The sequence below is a fragment of the Lithobates pipiens genome, unplaced genomic scaffold (assembly GCF_037356315.1).
Source record: "Lithobates pipiens isolate NorthernLeopardFrog02 unplaced genomic scaffold, aLitPip1_a1.2 Scaffold_22, whole genome shotgun sequence".
In the NCBI taxonomy this organism is placed as follows: Eukaryota; Metazoa; Chordata; class Amphibia; order Anura; family Ranidae; genus Lithobates; species Lithobates pipiens.
This window is the reverse complement of record NW_027507784.1, coordinates 305429644-305451234: the sequence shown is the minus strand read 5'-3', so window position 1 is coordinate 305451234 and position 21591 is coordinate 305429644. Positions and strand designations below refer to the sequence as shown.

General features: G+C 41.0%; 1 protein-coding gene across 1 annotated transcript in view; it reads right to left on the bottom strand.

The window, feature by feature from the left end:
- Positions 1 to 2747: 2747 nt before the first annotated feature.
- Positions 2748 to 21591, bottom strand: part of PALB2 (partner and localizer of BRCA2) — a 36656-nt gene continuing 17812 nt past the window's right edge. Inside the window, exons 6-15 of the mRNA XM_077449318.1 lie at positions 20023 to 21501; positions 16899 to 18067; positions 15095 to 15178; positions 13506 to 13673; positions 13148 to 13233; positions 9947 to 10108; positions 8836 to 8952; positions 6953 to 7040; positions 6704 to 6852; positions 2748 to 5992 (exon numbers count right to left, since the gene is read on the bottom strand). Of these exons, the coding sequence (XP_077305444.1) occupies positions 5758 to 5992; positions 6704 to 6852; positions 6953 to 7040; positions 8836 to 8952; positions 9947 to 10108; positions 13148 to 13233; positions 13506 to 13673; positions 15095 to 15178; positions 16899 to 18067; positions 20023 to 21501 (3737 nt within the window). The 3' untranslated portion in view covers positions 2748 to 5757. The remainder of the gene's footprint in view (positions 5993 to 6703; positions 6853 to 6952; positions 7041 to 8835; positions 8953 to 9946; positions 10109 to 13147; positions 13234 to 13505; positions 13674 to 15094; positions 15179 to 16898; positions 18068 to 20022; positions 21502 to 21591) is intronic.

Here is a 21591-nt window from a genome sequence, read left to right as displayed (position 1 = left end):
CCATCAAAATTCAGGGTCATCCGCATATACACATATATATATATATATATATATCTCCAATGTGGAGATCATGAGCACAAGTGTGCGTTGTTCGCAGGTGACATATTGCTACTTCTTTCCTCACCTCATCTAAACATGGTACTATGACAATTTACTTCCATCACAGGCTTGCGAGTGAACCATTCCAAATCTCAAGCACTGAATGCATCCTTACATAGACCGAGCTTTACGAAGCTCATTTCCCTTTTAAATGGCAAACTGAGGCCCTTCCGTATTTAGGTAACTTTTTGACCCCCTCCCTTCCCACACTTTATAGACGAAATTACTGTCCCATGTTTAAAAAATTATTGGAGGGTCTCAAAAGATGGTCAAATAATACCTTCATGGTCTTGTCGATTGTACTCTGTCAAAATTGACAGAGCGGACACGCAAAACATGGTGATATTTTTGGCTGGTATATGTATGTATGTTAACGTTTATTGCATTGCTAGTGTGCATGGTGGCCTGTGTAGCTAGTCAAGAGTTCCCTCTTACATCCTCTAAAGTGGCCCCCTTACATCTTCAAGAGTGCCCCCTCAGTATCTCCAAAATTACCTTTTACATCCTCCAGAGTGCCCTCTTAATACAGTAGTACAAAGGAGGCACTTTGAAGGATGTAAGTGGAAATTCTGGAGTACTTAGTACCTCCTGAATGCCCCCTTTCATCCTGTAACGTGCCCCCTTAGTACTACTAAGGAAGCACTCTGGAGGCACTGAGGGTGGAGCATAGTGGTACTAAGGAGCACTTTAGAAGATGTAAGGGTGCACTCTGGTGGTGCTAAAAGGGTACTCTGGAGGTACTAAGGGGCACTCTGGAGGATGTAAGGAGGCCCTGGGGGACATTGATGTAGGGGGGCACTCTAGAGTATGTGAGTGGGTTCTGATGTAAGTTAGGACTCTGGAGGCTCAGATGTAAAGTGACACTCTGGGGACACGGATGCAAGGGGGTACTCTGATTTATAGGGGGAATGCTGGGGACTTTGATGTAAGTGAGGACTCTATATGTTGTTTTGTTTGTTACTTACTCCTGCCCCTGCACTCTTTACTTAATGTTATACATAGACCTGACCAAGGTATTCATTGTCTCAACATTTGCTGGTTTAAATTAAGTTCTTCTTTAAGGTAGGCTCAGAAAGACAAAAATATTCCAATGAAGTGGATTATTCCATGTCTGGGAAATGCGTTAAGCTGAAAAGTCTATCATTACCACTACAGGAGTATATGAATGTTATAATTTAGGTGTTCCTCCATTAAATTTGTGTGCTTTGGTTAAGTGAGTGATGGTAAGATACATAAGTTGGGGTCTGTACTATTACATTGTTCTTGCTACCTTCTTTTTGATTTTTTTAGATTTTTGTATAAAATAAAGCTGTATTGATTTGAAAACTAAACTAAAATTTATGTGGAGCCTTAAACGTCTTGCCTCCTATAGATCTTGTTTACAATGACTTACATGTAAATTATTTCACCTGCCTAAATATTTGTAACTGCGTTCAGCCAGATACGTGATCCACATACCTCTGCCATGCAGCTCAACCACATACCATTATTCACTAATGAATTATGTATCATCACATTGCTAAAAGGTCCTCCCTATGCTCATCACTCAGGTAATCTTCCGGAAAATCTCCCCCTCCAACCCCAGGGCCTGAAATTATGTTTGCCTGATTAAGCAGTTCTATAGAATGCAGCCTGGCTGGCTTAAAGTGAGGGATTTCATACATCTGATTTCCCCTGATCACCGTTATGCAGAGGATTTGGAAAAGGTGAATAAAAAGGGAGATTTTAAGTAGTTATATTAGCACTAAATTAAACATGATCAATCTGAACTCCAGGAATAAAAAACTTTTTAACTTATTACTGGTGTACAGAATATAAACTACTTCTATTGATGCATGTCCCATGTGTAAGCTGTTGCTGCATTTGGGGAAACACTTTTTTTCAGTCTTTACAGCATAGTTCCAGCTGTAGTGCAGCTCTGATAGCAGGTCCCTCACTCTCCACCTCATATTTTCAAATCACGTCTTGTAATCTTACTTTTCATCAAATACAAGGTGTTCTATGATTGGATGAGGGGAGAGCACGCTGTCCATCAAAAACCCACTTCATTCACATAACCCCTTGTATTGATTGAAAAGAATACAAGACATTTTTTTTAATGGCCAAGGTATAGAGAAAGCAACCTGCTATTGGGGATGTATTACAGCCAGAGTATATGTATAGATTAATTGTATCAATTTTATTTCACCAATTTATCTTTGATGCAAATGGATTACCATCATTTAAGGACAGCCCTGTGGGTGGAGTAAAAAAAAGGAAACAACCAGAGATTTGTGTTTTTTGTAAACACGGAACTTTATGTGAGATTGGCCACAACAGATCAGCTGACTTCAGCCAAAATCACTGGCTGAAATCGGCTGCCAAACTTGTGCTGTGTCCAATCACAGCACGGGTCGGCAAGAGGCATGCGCATGTGCGCCTCGAACCCAGAAGAAAGGCTGCAAGGTACAGGCCTGCCTGGCCTGGAGCTGCTGCCTGTTCGCAGTACAACTGTTGTGGGCAAGTGACAATTGGCACTCCCATTTCCTCTTTTCTTTTTATACATAGACTTTGTGCTATGTATAATGGCTTTCATTTCCCACTGCAGTTTCCAAGGGCAGCTCTAGAACATAGAAAGTGGGGAGAAATTTAAATAAAAAAAGATCACCATTGTAAAAAACAATTTTATTTTTTTAAATAAACTTCTATATATACACTTTGTTTTTAGATTATCTGTGAAAATATACATATGAAAGAATATTTGAACTAGATATTTACAATACAGTACATGTAAAACATTAATGCCTTGTCAAAGTCAGATCTTTGGTCTAGAACAGTGTTTCGCAACTCTGTAAATACTAGTATTTATGAAGAACGCACTGGTATGGGCCACTTTATCTCCTGGTACATAGACATTAATGAACAGTACCCCCTAATTATGCATAGATAGGTCCTAAGCAATTTGTTATATTTTTCATAACTAAAAATATTGAGAGGGAGGGGAAAAAAAAACAACAACTTCCCTACATGCTCTTACCCTCACCAACCTTGGAATTGGCCCAAACACTTAATGTGTACCCCTAGGCCAAATGTTCTGTTAGTGTTGAAACAGGAAGAGTTAGACCCTCTGTTAAATCTGTATTTTAATCTGTGTCCCCACTGGGGAACTTTACACCTATACTTATAATGGTGTCCATTTGAAGAAAAAGAAAAAAGAATTCAAACATTTTTAGAGTTTTCTTCAATACAAAAGGTAAGGGGAAATCTTCCAATGGGGACACTTGTTTGGGGGACAGGGGAATTCCCCTCACCCTGGATGTATTCTAGTTTCATTAACCCCCATTACCCTAACTTTCAATTCCAATTTTACTGAAGTTGCCAAGCAAAGACCTAAACAATGGTGTATTCAATCAGCTGTAAGCAGTTAGGTTTGAAATTTCCCTGGTTGAACTTGGCAGAAAAATCTGATTACTTCTTCACAAAATGTTTTTTTTTTTTTTTTTTCATTCTTCCATAAAACTGTATTGAAGCTGTCAACTTATTGCCCAATTTTTTAAGTTGACTGATTTCTGGTTGTTGATCAAACTTGTGGGTTGTAGCTTGGTTACTTTCAGGCGATTTCTTGTGATGAATCCTATGCGTGATTCCCAGGGGTGGATTGAAAATCGCCAAGTGTATGTCAGTCTACCATTTATCTCTTATTGTCAACTAAACCCTGCAAATGAACTCCTAACATTTAACCTTTGTACTTGTATTCCAGATCCCTCCATCGATCAAATGAGAGCACCAGTGTGGGTTTCACTGGGAAGCCTTTGACAAGCCTATTATGGCAGCCTCTATATTTTCTTATTACAGGTTGCTTCAAACCCTAAAACACTTAAAGTAGAATTATAAGCAAACTTTTTTTTTCATTTTGGATAGAGTAAGGGTGGGGTATAACCCGCAGATTTTATTTTTCACCATCTGTGTCCCATTGCGGAGATTTCCCTTCACTTCCTGTCCCATAGCCAGGAAATCCCTGCAACTTAAAGGAATTCTTTGGGGACCCCCAGGTCACCAGAACTAGTGTCCTCATTGGAAAATTTCCCTTCTATTACTTTTCTTAGGATCATTTTTTTTACTTTCACTTTTAAGGATAATGGTAAACATGACAAACAGAGAGAGCGAATCACCCTAATGGGGTACAGACAGCAATAACAACAGACACGGGTTCTAATCCCTCTCCTCTATATATCCAAAACTAAAAAGAAAAACGTTTTGCCTTTAGTTGTACTTTACCTCCCTAAAAAACTGAACCTCAACCCAACTTCTAAAACCTTACTAGTATCAATACTGTGTCAAGCCCAAAAATGGCACAAAATACATTATTCAAATACTTGAGAGAAGCCATCCACTTGCAGCCCCATGCAGGGACTTGACTTCACCACTGGGGCTTTTGGAGAAAAGGCCAAGCTTGCACAGCATACTGCAGCCGTTTTTTGTTTTTTTTTATTTGGCAGTAACTTAATAGGAGCTTTCCATTTTGATCAAGAAACACAAAGTCTAACTCCACATTTAATGTCCCTTTAAGTGAAGCTGGTCCAAACAAACTATTTACTGCATTAACAGGTGCACTTGCTGGATGCACTGCATTAAGTAGATGTAGCCTCAGCCACTTACAGTAAACAAATGCTGTGTCCCGGCAGTGGGACGGGACTTCACGTTCCACTCTCAGAACAAAACAGAGTGGGGCTGATCGCTGCTCATCCATTCACTGAAGCTTTACAATCTATGAATGAATACAAGGCTTCCTCTAATTAGCTGAGGCAGAAAGGTGGGCTGATGACATCACAATCTCTGCCTCCGCTAATCAGAGGAAGCTTTGCATTTATTCATAGAATACAAAGCTTCCTGTGAATGGCTGAGCAAGACTCAGCCTGACTCTGCCTCGTTTCAGGCGTGGGATGGGAAGTTCTCATCCTGCTGCCAGAACACAGCGCAGCATACTGTTTATAGTTGAGGCTACATACAGTTTATACAGTGCATCCAGAAAGCGTACCTCTTAGTTCAGTAAATAGTTCAACTGTGACAGCTCATTTTATAAATGCAGGATGAATATGTGGAGGTCAAGTCAGCCATTCTCTAAGCCTAGAAATTTTTTTCTGTTCACAAAAAAACAAATGATATAAATTGGGAAAAGGGGAACGCTGTACTTTCACTAGTTCTCAATGAACATGTCAGCATTCAAATCAAATGTCATCATCCACTATATATGACTAGCACACACGGGCTGAATGTGGGGCGACATCAGCCGGTTCAATAAAAACCGTCCGACATTTTGCCCATGTGTATGTCAGCCAGTCCAACAGAAGACAGCCGTGTGATGGCTAAGAAACTGGCTCCCGATTGGGGGGGGTTTGCTATACTAACGTCAGACTGTTAGTACAGTTGCTCTGAACGGAGCTGTCAGTTTTTCGCCACTATTAGTGTGTACCAGGCTTAAGTATTCTGCCAGTGCAGGTTAGTAAATAATATCATCTCGTTTTCTGCTATGGTAACACAGACAATTCTCCTTTCAAACTTATAAAAAGGTCAGTGTCCGCAGACTATTTAGATTTTATACATTCCTAAAAATCTAGGTTCATTCCACTGTTCAAAGCTTATTATGGCACAATCTTCTCCTGTGTGACTTCTCTGCAGTCATCTTTCTTTATCGGAGCAGTGTTCTGTATACTCATAAATGCATATGGTTCCATCTTTTCTTCCAGTCAGCAAGCAGCAAGGAATGTGGCTCCATCGTACAAGACACCAGGGTGCATCTAAGCTGGGGGGAAGTGTAATGCTGCAATGGCTCCTGGGTAAATCCCAGAGTGCTATGCTTCCACAGGTCAATACTGCAGCTGCCTTTTGTCTTTTAACATCCCCTTCCAGATATCTAGATGGATGTAAAAAAAAAAAAAAATTAAACAAGAATACCAGCTGTAGTAACATATGATACAATAGCATTTTTAATTGCTTAAAGCCTAACTCCACATTTAATGTCCCTTTAAATAGTTTTTTGTGGGTCAAGCTAGCCTCAAAACATATTTGGGGGGGGGGGGCATTTTATGTGCTTTGGTGTAACTATTTTTTTTTTTACAATTTTGAATTTTTTTTTCCATGTGTGTCGCTTTCGGGTCAGCAAGAGGAAGGGAAGGAGAGTGGACGTATGTCTGCTCGGCTCTCTCCTGTCTACCCAGTGGAACCCGCCATGCCGGTCCTGGGCCCACAGATGGGCAAGCAAAGCCCTGGGAGAGGTGGCGGGGGTAGAGGCACAGAAGGGTGTTTGTTACCAGGGCTCTGGAAGAGATTGGGCAGCTACCCAGCTGCCAGACTGCTTCCATCTGACAGGTAGCAGTCGCTTTGTTAGATATAAACACACTCCCGGAGGCTGCAGCCACCGGGGTGCGTGTAAAACCACCTGCTGTCAGATACATATGATGTATGGACCTGGCAATAAAAGGGTTTAAGTGGAGTTAGGCTTTAGTGCTTTTTAGCTTTGAGCACTCACGTATAAAATAAATAAGAAACCTGTGCATTTTTTCTCAGCTAGATATGGTTTAATATGCAACGTAGAATAACAAATCTTTATATTAACCCCCCTTACCTTCTACTAGGTTTGTCCGGAATTACATAAGATATAATGGGAGTGCTGGCTCCTTCCCGTGGATTGGCGGCAATCAGCTTGAATATGCAACTTCCAGCATCCTCACAAGGTTTGCTGAACGGACTGGCGACAACCAAAAACAACAAACCCTGACAAAGAAGAGGTATAGTGTCAGCTTCCAAAACAAAGGGCACACATTGACTCTAAAACACAGTTTTATTGGAGAGAAAAATAGAAGAGGTGGCTCACAGAGTCGGAGGTTGCGCTGAGACAGGTGAGGTCAGAGCAGTGGTCACCCACACGGATCGTACTCAAGAGGTGTCCAGTGACAGCATTCCTACAACACAAAACAGCCAAAACTGACACATTGAACTCACCCCTTCAGTAAAGCAAAAACTTTCTGAAATAGGGCAATCATCAGCAAGTCATCCCCACTGCAAGAAGACAGTTCATCTCAGCTTGCAATAAATCGCAAGAGAACCCAGCAGGCTGGTTGTACCTAAGTTGATAAATTAACTTGGTACATTCAGCCCGTCCATTAACGGTGTGAATCTCGGCCAGTTCCTGTTGAACCGGCCAAGATTCCAACCGTGTATGGCCGGCCTTAGTGTGTATGGGCACCTGAAGTTACTTATATTATAGTCATATTCAAGATCATTCACAAGTTTGCTATAAAGAGTTTGTAACCCTAAAACAGTAATTGTGCTGTCTAACCTGTCCCTCTGGAAGCTGTAAAAAACACGGCAAATCCTGCCTGGTTCTGCCCCCCCCCCCCCCCCCCCCGTAAGCTGGCCATGGTTTATCATGGGTGCTGAGCCCTGACACCGGTCAGTTTACACGCATCTGTCAACCGCAGCTCTCCTCTCTGCTCCCCCTCCCCGCCTGTCAGCTCGGGAGTCTGTATCTCTGTCTACACCCACCCCCCCACCCCTCGTTGTTAGTAGAAAACAAAAGTTTGAAAGAATTCGCTACCAGCCCCTCTCTTTTAAGCTACCATCCTGCACTGTGTAATTGTATGTTAAAAACAAAGCCTCTAAATATATTTTTGTAATGTATCTTCAAGCTGGTCATGCTCTCAAACTCCAGGACTACAGTAGGAGGGGCAGAGTGGCCAAGACAGCGGTCACATGACCTCCAGGCTGAAGTCTCAGGGAGATCTCAGCCCCTCCCACTGTATCCCTTAAACAGAGTATTAGAGCAGCCGGAAGTCACGTGACTGGCCTGAAGATACATTACAAAAAGGTATTTAGAGGCTTGGTTTTTAACATACAATTACACAGTGGATTATGGCATCTTAAAATAGGGGGGCTGGCAGTGAATGGTAGTGTAGGGTTACAAACCCTTTAAGATGGAATTATAGCAAAATATTAACCATTACTAAAAATGCCTCCTCCTACCTATCTGTATAAAAAACATACTTACCTTTTTTGAGTCTGGTCCAATCATGTGATTCCGCAGCTGTCTCTCCCCTGTATCAGAGAGCGTTCATCAACAGCTTGGTATTTTAAGAGCAATTATATCATCCACAGGCTCCCATGGCCCAGCCATTGTAGGTGCCCCCTTCTCACACCAGCTGCCCACTGACACAGGGGAGCCGGAGCTGCAGGATCACATGACTGGACCTCAAAGGATTAAAAAAAAAATTATAATTGTGTAAACATTATATATATATATATATATACACACACACACACACACACACACACAAACACACATTTTATTTTTAGTTTTTTTACACAAGGTAGGCAGGAGGAGGGGGAAGGAACTTTTTTTTAAATAGTAAGTGCTAGGATTTATTTCCATGAGGGTAAGCACATATAATAATGCAGGTGGACCGAGGGCACTGAAGATGTCGTGCTGATAACACAATTGAACAGAAAATAAAAGAAACACACTTTTAAAACACCAGTATAAGGCTCCATTCACACCATGGTGTTCTGTACAAGAACTTCTTTTGGGCGTCCAGCAATTCTGTTTGCATGTTTTACTGTGATTGGTCGGTGACAATCGTGGCAAAATCGTGCCACGATTTGGTGCAATTCAAAGTAAGGGCATCCCGCAACTTGCAGCATTTCCGAATCGCAGGCAGAAAGGCGGTGTGAATGGAGCCTAAGAAGAAAGGTCAGGCTTACCAGACAACCACATATGTATCCATGGTGGATCCAACCAAAGCATCCCTCTCTCCTTCCACTTCACAAAAGGCCACAACACTGTCTTTGGGGGGCACCAATGAAATGAATTGCACTGTACTGCAGAAAGACAAGTCCATAAAGAATGTATTACAACACAGCTAATATATGCCTAAACAGCAAACAAACTGCTGGGGTGCCCCAGGGATGCAAAGAAACTAGCAAACCAGAAGTATATATAAGCAAATCTGGGTGCTTGCTTTTTCCTCTCATTACAAATACAACATTTTGGTTGTAAAGGTTAAAAGGTTTACATTAATGCATTGTCTGCATAGAGTTAAAAAAAAAAAACTTTAATGTGCAGCTCCTCCCTCACTCTCTCAAATATTTACCTGAGCCCAATCTTAACCCAGTGCTGTGCCTGATTGCAGCAGCACTGCTATCTCTCTCCTTCCTCGTAGGCACAGAGACAGCAGCAGGAGCCATTGGCTCCTGCTGCTGTCAATCACAGCCTGTAAGCAGAAAACGAAGGGGGGGGGGGGGGGGGCGAGCACTCTTGAGTGTGGGAGGATCCAAGAGCACCATCAGGGGACCCCAGGCGAGGAGAATTGGGGCTTCTTTGTGCAAAACCACTGCACAGAGCAGATGAGTAGAACATGTTATTTTTTAATAAACATAACTAAACCTCTTACTTCATCACTACAATCACTGAGTATCCTTCCTCTTCACAAATCAACATATATTAGTAGGTGTAAATTTAATGTATGTGTAAAGAACGTAAGGATTTATGTCTACCTCCCATCTTCTGCCCATGGTACCTAGGCAAGGAAGATGTTATACTCCTATCCTGGGAATACAATGCAGTCAGAATCTCACAGGGAAACACTCTTCCGATGGACAGGAGTGTCTTCTTATGAGATTTTGCCTGTTAGACATTACCTAAAAAACTTCCGGAATGAAGGGGATGTCATACCCAATGATTCGGAAGATGAGGGTAAGGTAAATATTTTTTTTTCTTTTGACAGGTACAGGGGTAGGGGCTAGGGGCTCCGAAACAAAATTTGAGGGAACCTTGCATTTTACTGCATGGTCCATTTTAAACATTTGTCCGTACCTTCCTGTCTCTGACAGCTGCTGCACTTCCACCACTTGGTCGTGTTCTCCACTGCCACTGCTGACCAGACGGTGCCTCGACAGACCCTGGGCAGTCTTCATGTGCCCGCGTTTAACCAGCTGCTTTTTCCAACCAAGCCTTTCAGGGGGTGAGAATAGAGCCCTGTGCAAAATTAGAAATCAAGACAACAGTTGCACACTAGGTAAGAAAGATACAATCTGATAATGAGTATAAATGGACCTCTTATGCCCTGTGCACACAACCGTTTTTACAGTTGGAATAAACTCTGAAGGTTTTCCCGACGGAGTTCGTTTGAAACTGTCTTGCGTACACACGATCACACCAAAGTCCGATCATCAAGAAATATTTAGAACATTTTCTATTTCTAGGTCCGTCAGAATTTTCACCCAAAAAAAAAAAAAAGAAAAAGAAAAAAAGTCAGATGAGGCATACACATAATCGGAATATACGATGAAAACCTTCTGTCGGACATTCTGCTCATGTGTACGCGGCATTACTCTAACATAATCAGGTAAGGTAGTATAAATGAGAAAAGACCTGCAGTATAATGCATGCATGTTGGTGTAACACCACAGGACAGGGACTCAAATGAATGTGAAGATTAGGGCTGAAAAAACGAATCGATTAATCGACAACTAATTGATTATGAAATTAATCGATTACTATTTTCATAATCGATTAATCGGCTAGTAACATAATGGGGTGGGGTTAAAAAAAAATAGCCCTTTATACTTCAAAAAGAGCAAATCACTACTGTAAATATTACTTTCACAGTAAAAAAAAAAAAAAAAATAATATATATATTTTTTTTAAATCAACCCCTTACAGTAGTGATTATCTGCTTTTTTTGTACTATAAAGGGCTAATTTTAGTTTTTTTAACACCTTTATGTTACTTAACGTCTTAGACCTGGTTCACATCTATGTGTTTTTTGGTGCTTTTTTCAGAAAAGCACTACAGTTCATTTACATGGTTTCCTATGGGACACGTTCACATCTGTGCTTTTTTTCAGCCACTGCATATTTGGAAGGGTCAGGGACTTTTATATATATTTTTTTTTTATACGCAAAACGGTGGTGTTTTTTTGGTTCAATATAGTTCAATGGAGAAGCTGCAGAAAAGCATGTAATGTGTTTTTTGCAGTAAATTGTGTTTTTTAATCTGACCAACAAATTGGCTAAAAAAAAAAAAAAAAAAAATACAAAAAACGCAAATCGCAGCAAAATCCCGCGCGCAAAAATCATAACACACAGCAAAAAGCACTGCAGAGACAGATAAAACAAATTGCATAGGTGTGTACTGAGCCTTATGCTGGGCACACGGATCAATTTTCAGATGAGAATATTCAGACAAAAAGAACTTTGTACATTCGCTGAATGAAAGAATGTTGTTAGTTTGAATTTTTCACTTGTTTTTAACATTGTTTTTAAAATGAATATAATTTCTGAACTCAACTCAACTCGCCGTGTTTGGAGGAGGAGGAATGCTGCCTATGACCCCAAACATGGAGGTCAAAACATTATGCTTTGGGGGTGGTCTGAAAATTCCTTTGACCAAGAAGTTTTCTATTTCCAAATTTTGAAGGAAGACATTGTTTGTTTTTTTAATTAAAAAATTTGATCTGAGTCTGATGATATTTACTAGGTTCACTCTTTAATAGTATATACAGTAGAGCTGCATGATTATGGGTTAAAATGAGACTCATGATTTTTTTGCTTAGAAGATAGATCACGATTCTCTCACAATTCTTGCGGTGTAACATCATCTTTGACATTAAAACAAAAAAAAATGGGCTAACTTTACTTTTTAATTTTTTTTAATTCATTGAAGTGTATTTTTTCCCAAAAAATTGCATTTGAAAGACCGCTGGGCAAATACAGTATGACATAAAAAATTGCAGCAATTGTCATTTTATTCCCTAGGGGGTCTCTGCTAAAATTAAATTATATATATATATATATATAATGTTTGGGGGTTCCAAGTAATTGTCTAGCAAAAAATATTGATTTTTAACTTAAAGAGGAGTTTCCATTTGAAAAAAAAAAATTAAAAATTAAAAGTCAGCAGCTACAAATACTGCAGCTGCCGACTTTTAATAATCGGACACTTACCTGTTCCGGGTCCAGCGATGTGGGGGGGGGGGGGTCGAAGCACCGCTTGTCCCCCCCTCTGCTCGGCGGCGCCGGAATTGCAACTGTGGGCACCCGGCTGTGGCTTCACAGCCGGACACCCACTGCACATGCGCGAGAGGCGCCACGCCTGCTGTGATTGGCCGTGCAGTCATCTGGGACCCGTCACGTGTCACAGATGACTGACAGGAGGGAGGGGGCAGAGCGGAGCCCTCCCTGCGCCGAGGGGAAGTGATGTCACCAGCCCAGGCACTGAAGGAGGCAGACTACGAGGGACCCCCTAGCAACAGGCATTTAGAGGCAAGTTAAAAAATAATCCCAATTTTTTTTTTTTTTTTAGGAACTTTAATCATTTTTTTTTTTGTGTGCAACACCACTTTAAGAAAGAAGTTTCAGAAAAAGATTTAGACTTTAAGTGGTTAAACTTCCTGCATTTACACATTGTTGAAAACTTGGCAGACATTTATTTACACAGAAGTTCCATCCCTTTGATCTAAGAAGGAAGCTTAGTTACAATGTTTCATGTTAAAGACTTGGCAGACTGCCTGGATGCTTTCCTTTGACAGCTGAGTGAGCAGATAGTCTCTCCACATGTTTATATGAAAGAATTGGCAAACTCAGGAGAGATTGGGGGGGGGGGGGGGAATCGAGATCATGATTTTTTAATGATTAATTGTGCAGCTCTAATATACAGTATATATCCTCTAATAGTATATACCTCCTCTAACAGTATATACAGTATATCTCTTCTGTCTGTTATTCTCAGAATGGATTAGATATTTTGCTCCCTAACCATATAGTTGGTTATTTATATTTACCACTGCATGGAGATATTTAAGAATAAATTGACTTTTTTTAAATTAATTAAATTATACACCACAATTTTTTTTTAAGGTTATTAACCGATTAATCAAAACAATAATCGGCCAACTAATCGATTATGCCCTAGTGAAGATACTCTCAAACTGCTTCCCAAACCTTTGCCAGTCACATCCCACGCACACTCCTATAACCACTACTGTTATTTGAAAAGATGTAAGTTTGTCCTTACCAGATCTCCATGGTTTCTAGATTTCCTAAAGCAACACAAACAATATTCTTCTCTTGAGATAACGGAAGTATCTGGATGACAGGCATCTAGAATTAAAAATATGTAGCCAAATTAAGAAAAAGATAAGCCAGGGAATTCCCTTCATTTTTTAGAGGTCTCCTCCTGCTTTCTGTTGCATGTACAGGACAGGAAATGAAAGGAAATCTCCCTAATGGGCCACAGACCGCCAAAAAAAAAAAAAAAAATAATAAAAAAAAAAAAAAAAAGTTGTTTAGCCTTTCTTTTGTCTGTTACAAAACATAAAGGCTTTGGTCATACAGTACATACACTTTAAACTTCTGGTAAACCACTGACTTACCTCCTCTATAAAGCTCCAACTGTGAGCACAGTCCCAATTCCCTTCTGTCCGAGGTCTCCAAAGGCAAACAGAGGATTCACTTGCTGCTACAATGCAGAGCTCTGGACTTCCAGAGAATTCCCACCAAACAGGGCACAGATCTACTGCACAACCACCACCACAGCTGTCCTAAAATCACAACACACAGCTTTGCATTAAAGCTTGACACAAACTGCGCACTACATTGCTTAAAGCGTTTGTTACCCTAAAAAAATAAATAAAAAAGGACCCTGTTCCTTTAAAGCATGATTATCAGCACAGTGCTTGTGCTGTGTAATTTGGCCCTCTCTGTCACCTGGAATACCTGGCTGATCCTGCCTGACAAAACAGTAAACGTATACCCATTCCAACTGTGTATTTAACATACAGTTTCATTATAATCTCCATACTATATTACATAAACTGATGGATAGTATAGATAAACTGAAATAATCAGAATTTAAAGTTAATTCAATTTAAAGTGGTTATAGAGGCGCATTTTTTTCCCTAAAATAATAAACATATTATACTTGTTACAATGGTATTGCACAGTGCAGCCCTGTACTTTCTATTAAGGGTTTACCTGCAGGTGCTCTCTGCTTCTCCTCTCAGGCAAGTGCCCCCATAACATGTTGGCTACTATGGGGGTACTCGTGTGGGCATGCTCCCAAGCTGAACTGTGTGTGTCCATAGACACACAAAGTGCAGCTCTCCTCCTGCCCCCTCCTCACAGGATTTAACAGCAGTAGAAGCCAATGGCTCCCACTGCTGTCTCTGTGTCCTGAGAGAGCAGGGAAAGGGGAGGGCACTACTACAGACAGGCACAGTGCTGGATCCAGAAAGAACTCCAGTAAGTATGCATGGGGGTGGGGGAGGTGATATAACTACAGGAACATTTCTACCTTAATGCAGGGAATGCAATATATGAAAGGTAAAAAATGTCTTGCCTTGAGAACCACTTTAGATTACAACTTCAGGTCCCATGCAGAACCCCCAAAAGGTATTCTATCTTTAAAAAAAAAAAAAAAACAAAAAAAAAAAAAACTATCTGCCGTCTTTTGGTTGGTTGTATGGATGTGCTGGGTCATCTTCTTCAATGGTCATCTCCCAGTGTTGGGCAGTTCTAGATAATGCAGAAAGTGGTGCTGACATGACATCAGCGTTGCTTTCTGCATCAATACACTGAGTGAATGCTTAGGGGGCGGGCCACGACGTCCTGCATTTACAGCCTTTTCATACTCTACCAGGTTGAATGATGCTGGGTGAAAAAAGGTACTGCAGGGTGCAGGCACCAACCTCAGGGAAATGGCCTACAGCTTGTAGCATTAAAAAATCTAGTCACCCTAGGATAGGTGGAGAACAAGCATTACTTTACTGTTCTTTTGGCAGGCAATTCAGTTTTTACCAGTTTCAACAGTGCACTTTCACTTTTTGGCTGAAGTTGCCCTTTAATGTACCCATAACCAATGGGGCGATCCTGGTGGCTTATAGATAATCTAATATAGTTGGCTGAAATATGTTAATTAAACTTTCAGCGTGCCCAGCTGGGATAGGATTTCCAGCATACTGACCTTAACTTCTGAAAGCAGATGTAGCTGAACCCCTGATCCAGTCTTTACTCCTGTATCTTCATTATCAGCGTTTTCTGATATAACCTGAGGGGAATACAGTGACATTCACCAATAACTAAAGGAGTTACAGTTTCTGACAAGCAGATATGTCCCAGCCAGGAGAACACACAGTGATTATTGCTAGTGGCTATAGCCACTAACAATTATAGTATTAAAAATCTGACAGGCTGGTTGCACCAAAGTTCATTGATCTATCATCTTGGGTACAATCAGGCTGCCCATACATGGTTCGAATCGTGGCTGGTCCCTGCTGAACCGCCAAAGATACGAACCATCTATGATCAGCTTTGCCAATGGTGTTCTTTAACCTCCTCCCGCCCAAATCTATTGAAAATGATGGCCGGGAGCACTATTATCCTGGGAGGACATCATATGATGCAGCAGAAGGGCGATCATTGTACCAGACCAGCTTCAGTACCATGTAAATCGCTGTGACCGATCACATGTAAATAGAACACAATGGCTTTCACTCATAGCAATTCAGTGTGTACTGTTGTAAGCTCGGTGATTGGTCACAGTGATCACATGGTACAGTGGCCAATCACAGCGAACTTGTACCATGTGATAGCTTTGGCCAATCACAACCATCATAATTGTACACAATGGCATATAAATGGATGGCAGTCACAAAAACAATTCCTTATAACAGTGATCACATCATCACTGTAATAAGGAATCATAGTGAAAAAAAAGGTGATCACCCTCTCTAGAGCAATACAGTGTCACTATAGTGAAACTGTACTGCACTGGTCACATTATGTAAAAAATTGTAAAATAATAATAATAATAATAATAAAAAAAAATTGTGAAAAAAAAAAAAATGTTTCTTACATACTGTGACCTGTCAATGTCCCTGTTTACCGCCACACCAGTCATATGATGACATTGTATTGCTCTGGTGATCTCAAGTTGAATTTAATTTCTTAATTTTCTAAAACATTGTGGAATTCAAAAAATATAATTAAAAAAAAAAAATGTAATAGAATTACCATGCCTTTTACGAAATACCTTGGACTATCTACTTTCCAAAAAGGGGTAATTTTGGGGGATTTGTCTGTCTTGGCCTTTTTAGGGCCTCAAGAAATGAGATGAAATGAGGCCATCAGGATGGATCAATTTTCAAATGAATATATTATATATATATATATATATACACACACACACACACACACACACACACTATAGTTTGTGGACTCTAACGTTCACACAGACCAAATAATTTACACTGATTTGGGTTATTTTTAAAGAAATGTAAAATACATGTTGGCTGAAATCTATGAAGAAAGATCATTTATTTGGAAAATTTGATAAGAGAAATAAAAAAAAAAAAAAAAATGTTTTTTCATAATTTTCTGTATTTTTTTTCATTTCTATAGCTAAAAAATAAATAAAAACCATTGGTGATTAAATACCACCAAAAGAAAGCTTTATCTGTCTCAAAAAATTATAATTTTATTTGAGTACCTTGTTGCATGACTGAGTATTTGGCATTCAAGGCGTGATAGTGCTGAAAATTGGTCTGGGCATGAAGGGCGTGAAAGTATCCGGCATTGAAGTATTTAAAAAGCAGCAATAACTTGAGTGGAAAGCCCGTCCCCTGCCATCATGCTGCAATGTGCGACCTATGCTCTCAGTGTGGAAGCAGTGGTCTCTCTGCAGAGGTCCACATATCTCCTTCTGAGTCAAAGCTAGAGCTCCCCCATCATTAGGCCACCCATGAACACAAATAGTCAAATCAACTTACATGAACAGATCTATCTTTGTCAGTCTTTGATAGTAGGCTGTTCTCTTGATGCTCTGGATATTCAAAATGACCTTCAACCACCGTGGTGTTATCTTGTCCCAATTCATCATGACATTGCTTAAGGTCTTCTGTATCTCCAGTAGCACTTATACAAATCAAGGACATAAACTCAGGGCCTTCTCGACCACAGACCTCTGGAAAAAGGACTCTCTCTTGCCCCTCATCTGCCAGACTGCAAGCAACAGATGTATTGCTGCCTTGCAGAGAAGAAAAGATGGCCGGAGTTGGACCTAAAAAAGGAAGCCCTGATGTGCAGGATGAAGACACAAAATCATTCACACTCTCTTGAGGGACAGAACATAACGATGTTGAGAAGAGGACACTACTGTTCAGTTCTTTTGGAGAATCAAGTTTTGCAGATATCTTTGACTGTGTAGGAGAATCTTTGGGAACATCATCAGATTCTTTACTGCTTTGGGAGTCAAGATTCGCCCATAAACCCTCAGCATCTCCGGAAACTTCAGCAACTGCAGTTACCGTTCGTATGTCACCATCACTCGAGGAGTCAGAAGGCATTGGCAAAGTGTTTTGGGGTATTTCATCATCAGGAAGGGGGATTTCTGGAATACAGCTGTTGTGCCTAGGATTGTTATCATAAGGAAATGGGCTTAATAAAAAGTATTTTTTAGGAGAATGAGATATTTTGTCTTTGGCGTCTAAAACTGGAACAGCAGGCGGTAGAGCACTTGCTGGCTCACTTATAAGAGAGTGTGATGGTTCTGCTGCATCTGCTGATGGCTTTTTATTATTTTCCAAAGTGTCTTCTTTGTTGCTAGGAGGTGGATCAACATTCAAACAGTCTTCATTACTTTCTAATAGATTTAGGGCTCTGTCTACATTTTGAGAACAAGCCCCTAGATTTTCTTCCTGCAGCACTGCTGAGCTACCTGTAGGTGGCAATGTTTTGCTGTCAATCTTAGGATGCTGGTTGCACCCTTTTCCATCTCTGGGTGTATGTGGTGTAAAGGACTCCAGGCGATTCACTGATTTTAGCTTTTCAAGCTTCAGAATGCCAAAGTCCTCATCTGGCAAATGGAAGTCTGTAATTTTAAAGTAGCGAGACAGACGATCCAGACTGATCCTGTCACTGAAGACAGGCAATGGAGAGCCTGTAGAAAACATATCACAAACAGAAACGATTATCTTCTAAAAGTTGCTAAACACATTTTTTTTTTAAATAAACAATATTCTCAGGACTACCTTTCCCTAAAAATGCCTACAATAACACAATGAGCCAAGGTTCACACTGAGGATGGGTTAGAACTCGCATGATTTCCAGCTGCCATTTCAGTCCAACTTCGGGGTCAATTTGACAGACATCTGTTTCGGAGGCAAGCCATGCCTCCTTTCTCAGCCAACTGAGGAAGGAGGCATAGCTTGCCTCCGAAACGCGTCCCAAATGGCTACTCCACTCTGAGACAGTCAGCTTGAGTTCCCGGCTTCACATGGCTCGTTCCCCCAGCATCCTCTGACATCCCTCTGATACCAGAGCCAAGGTGCAGGGGCATGGACTGACAGCTCCATAGGGGGCAGGACATTATTGCACAGAGCCTTTACCGGTCTCACGCTTGTTCAGTCATCACCTTTGTGAGTGGAATATTTTATGCATTTTATCTTTCGATTATTAAAGGTGTACTACACCAAGGGTGCGCTTAACGCTTTTCTCTCCTCTCCTGCAGCATGAGTCTTCCAGCCCCCCTTTGGCTATAGCAGTCTTGCATCCCTTTTGGAATGCGGCCATCTGTTTTATACACTTCCAAGCAACAGTTTTCAACCCAACACCCTGGATACTTATATGGGCAGTACACCAGAACATTTTTGGACAATACCCCTTTCTTTTAGTCCACTTTCACATTGGGCCGATTTGTCATGGCCTTCACTGGTCTCACACTTGTTCAATCATCACCCTTGTGAGAGGATTATTTTACCTTTAGATTATTAAAGCTGTACTACACCAAGGGTGTGCTCCCCTCTCCCTCCACATTCTTTTAAAATAACCAATACCTCCATTTTGTTCTCCAGACTAATCCCAGTACCCCAGTTGATTAAAGAAGAACTCCAGGCAAAACCTTCAGCTTTGCGGCAGTGCCTTATACACAAACTGTAGGATTAAAGAGTACCTGTATCAGATATATAATAGAAGCAGCCATCTGCTACCTAGCCACTTCAGTTATGTAGAAAAAATGATCCGCACTCCGGTTGTTGCTCTTAAAATGTCTTAATTTTATTAGATAGCCACACAGTGAACAAACGCTTTTCAGCCTATAAAGCCTTAGTCATACTCCAGTTGTACCTGTGTAAAGCTACTGAAAACACAGGAGCCATATGGAAACACCTGAAGAATAATGTCAATTTTGCCAATAGCAACCAAAATTTTCTAAAACTAGTTCATGAAAACCAAAACCTTAATCGGTTTCTGAATAGTAACCTCCATTATTCACATTCTCAAGCTTTTACAAATCAAGTCATCAGTACCAAAATGTTTATATTGCAATGTAAGGATTCCAAACAGATCACTGTAAGACTCTGTACTCACAGACACGTCAATCATTTGCCAGAAACCTATAGCATTTTTAGTGTGCTAACATTTCCGAAGTCTTCCTGGAGCATTCAGAAATCTTTTTCAGTATACTACACACTTAATGAATAGGCAGATCAGAATCTGACATCTGCAGGACTGTGGGGAATAGATAGCAGTTTATCTTATATTTAATGGGCAAGGCACAGACACTTCTTGGTAGTGTCAGATCTTACCTGTCTTCTCCACCGCCTCCCAAGCATTGCTACTGGCCTACTTCTATAAAGGGCTGCCTCCTTGGCCATTGTGTGCAAATTAGGAGATGGTGGGGCAAGCTCTGTCATTATCAAGATGTGAATTTGCCATTTCAGTATGGCCTGCCCTGTTTATTAGCACGCCAAGTGCCTGACTTGAACCTCCATGAGCACTTAGCCATATATACTATATTCCGTTTTGGTAAGCAACTTCCATCTGTACTTTTTTATTCTACAAGTTATGATCCATCCCCACATATGTACACGCAAGATCAACAATCATTCAAATTACCTGTCAGTTCACTGGCTTCCTTTGAGCTTCCAAAATTATAAAGCTTGCCATCTTTATAGCCAGCTGATGTGCTTACATTGAAAACAGTGTCCTGAGATCTAAGACTGTATGCCTTCTTATCAGACAGCAATGTCATAAATCTGTCCACTTCTTTTACCTTGGAATCATCCCTTATATTAGTAAGACACTTCACAGCACCATGTGACTCGTTGCTTGCCACGACCTCCTCACAGTTTTCTTTCTCACTCTGTGAGCCATTCAGTGTTGGGCTGTTCTCAGCATCAAACCTAAGCTGTACAGATACATCTTTTAGACCTGAGGAGAGTGCAGCAGGACAGGACTTTCGACCCCTTCCACGCCTGGATCGTGTAACCTCTCCAGCGCTGTTACTTACAGGAAGATGGCTTGAAGGAGTCAGGGAATTAGAAAGTTTATCACTGGCGTTAACTGGTGTGGATAAAGATGTGCTGTTTCGCCGTGGCCTTCCTCGTGATCCTTTCCTTCCTGTGAGAAGGTGGCTGCTTATTACTGCTTCAAGATCAACTTTCCTCTGGCAGCTGGTCATGCGGCGTGTTGTCCTGACATAATATTCTACTGGGAATAACAGCCCCTCCACCAGGGTGCAGGAACTGAGCGGGTTATGGTCCTCCTTGACCATGGTACTTTCAGTGTGATCCTTAAGGTTCAGTGGAGGCGGCTGGTTTTGAGAAGAGAGGGGGGAACTGACCTGAGAAGTTCTCTTCAGATCTGTGTGATTTTCAAATTCAAGTGCTTGTGGTGGTGTGTCCAAAGGTAAACAAGAGGAACTGCAGGTCACTTCTACATCTAAAGATTGTGATGTGGGTAGTGGTTGCTCCTCTTTGGTTTCTGACTTAACGAATGAGTTTTCCACAAAAAGTTGTTCATTAGGTGTAGGGATTTCATCAACTGAATGCAGAGATTCAAAATTACTCCTAACTTCACCCGGTGAGTTATCTGCTGTCCCTAGTCGGAACAACGCAGTACTAGAAGGACCAGCAATCTCATGTGAAATTTCTTTAGGCTTTGAATCCTCTGAACAATAGCTAGCAGCGGGATTGTCTGGTCTCAGAGGAGGCCCATCTGTAGGATGCTTCTTAAACACTGGCGACAGGCTTTTATCTACAGTTCTTTCCTTTCCTTCCAGGACATTCACAATACTGCTGATACGACATACACTCGGAGACGGTGATTCAGAAAAACAAACTCTTCTTGCTGTTCGGCTTAACCTCAGCCGACTTCTGAAAATTTGGCTAGATTGATGAGCTCTGTTTCCTTCAGCTTCCTGCCCACTGCTCTCACCGCCAGAGCAAGGAGGGGTCCTGCTGTCACTGTTGACAATTTCAGGCTCCAAATTAAAGGAGACACATGGCTTTCTCTCCTTGTCTGCTGAAGGGGTTTCAAAAATTTTGTGTGATTCCCCAAAGTCTCCTGAAGCATTGCTGGTGCAGTTTTCTGGGCCTGCAATACAACGCAAACAGTTAGATGCAAAACCTACCACTGACCATTGACTGCATTTTCTAAAGCAGATAAACTACAGTTTAAAAAAAA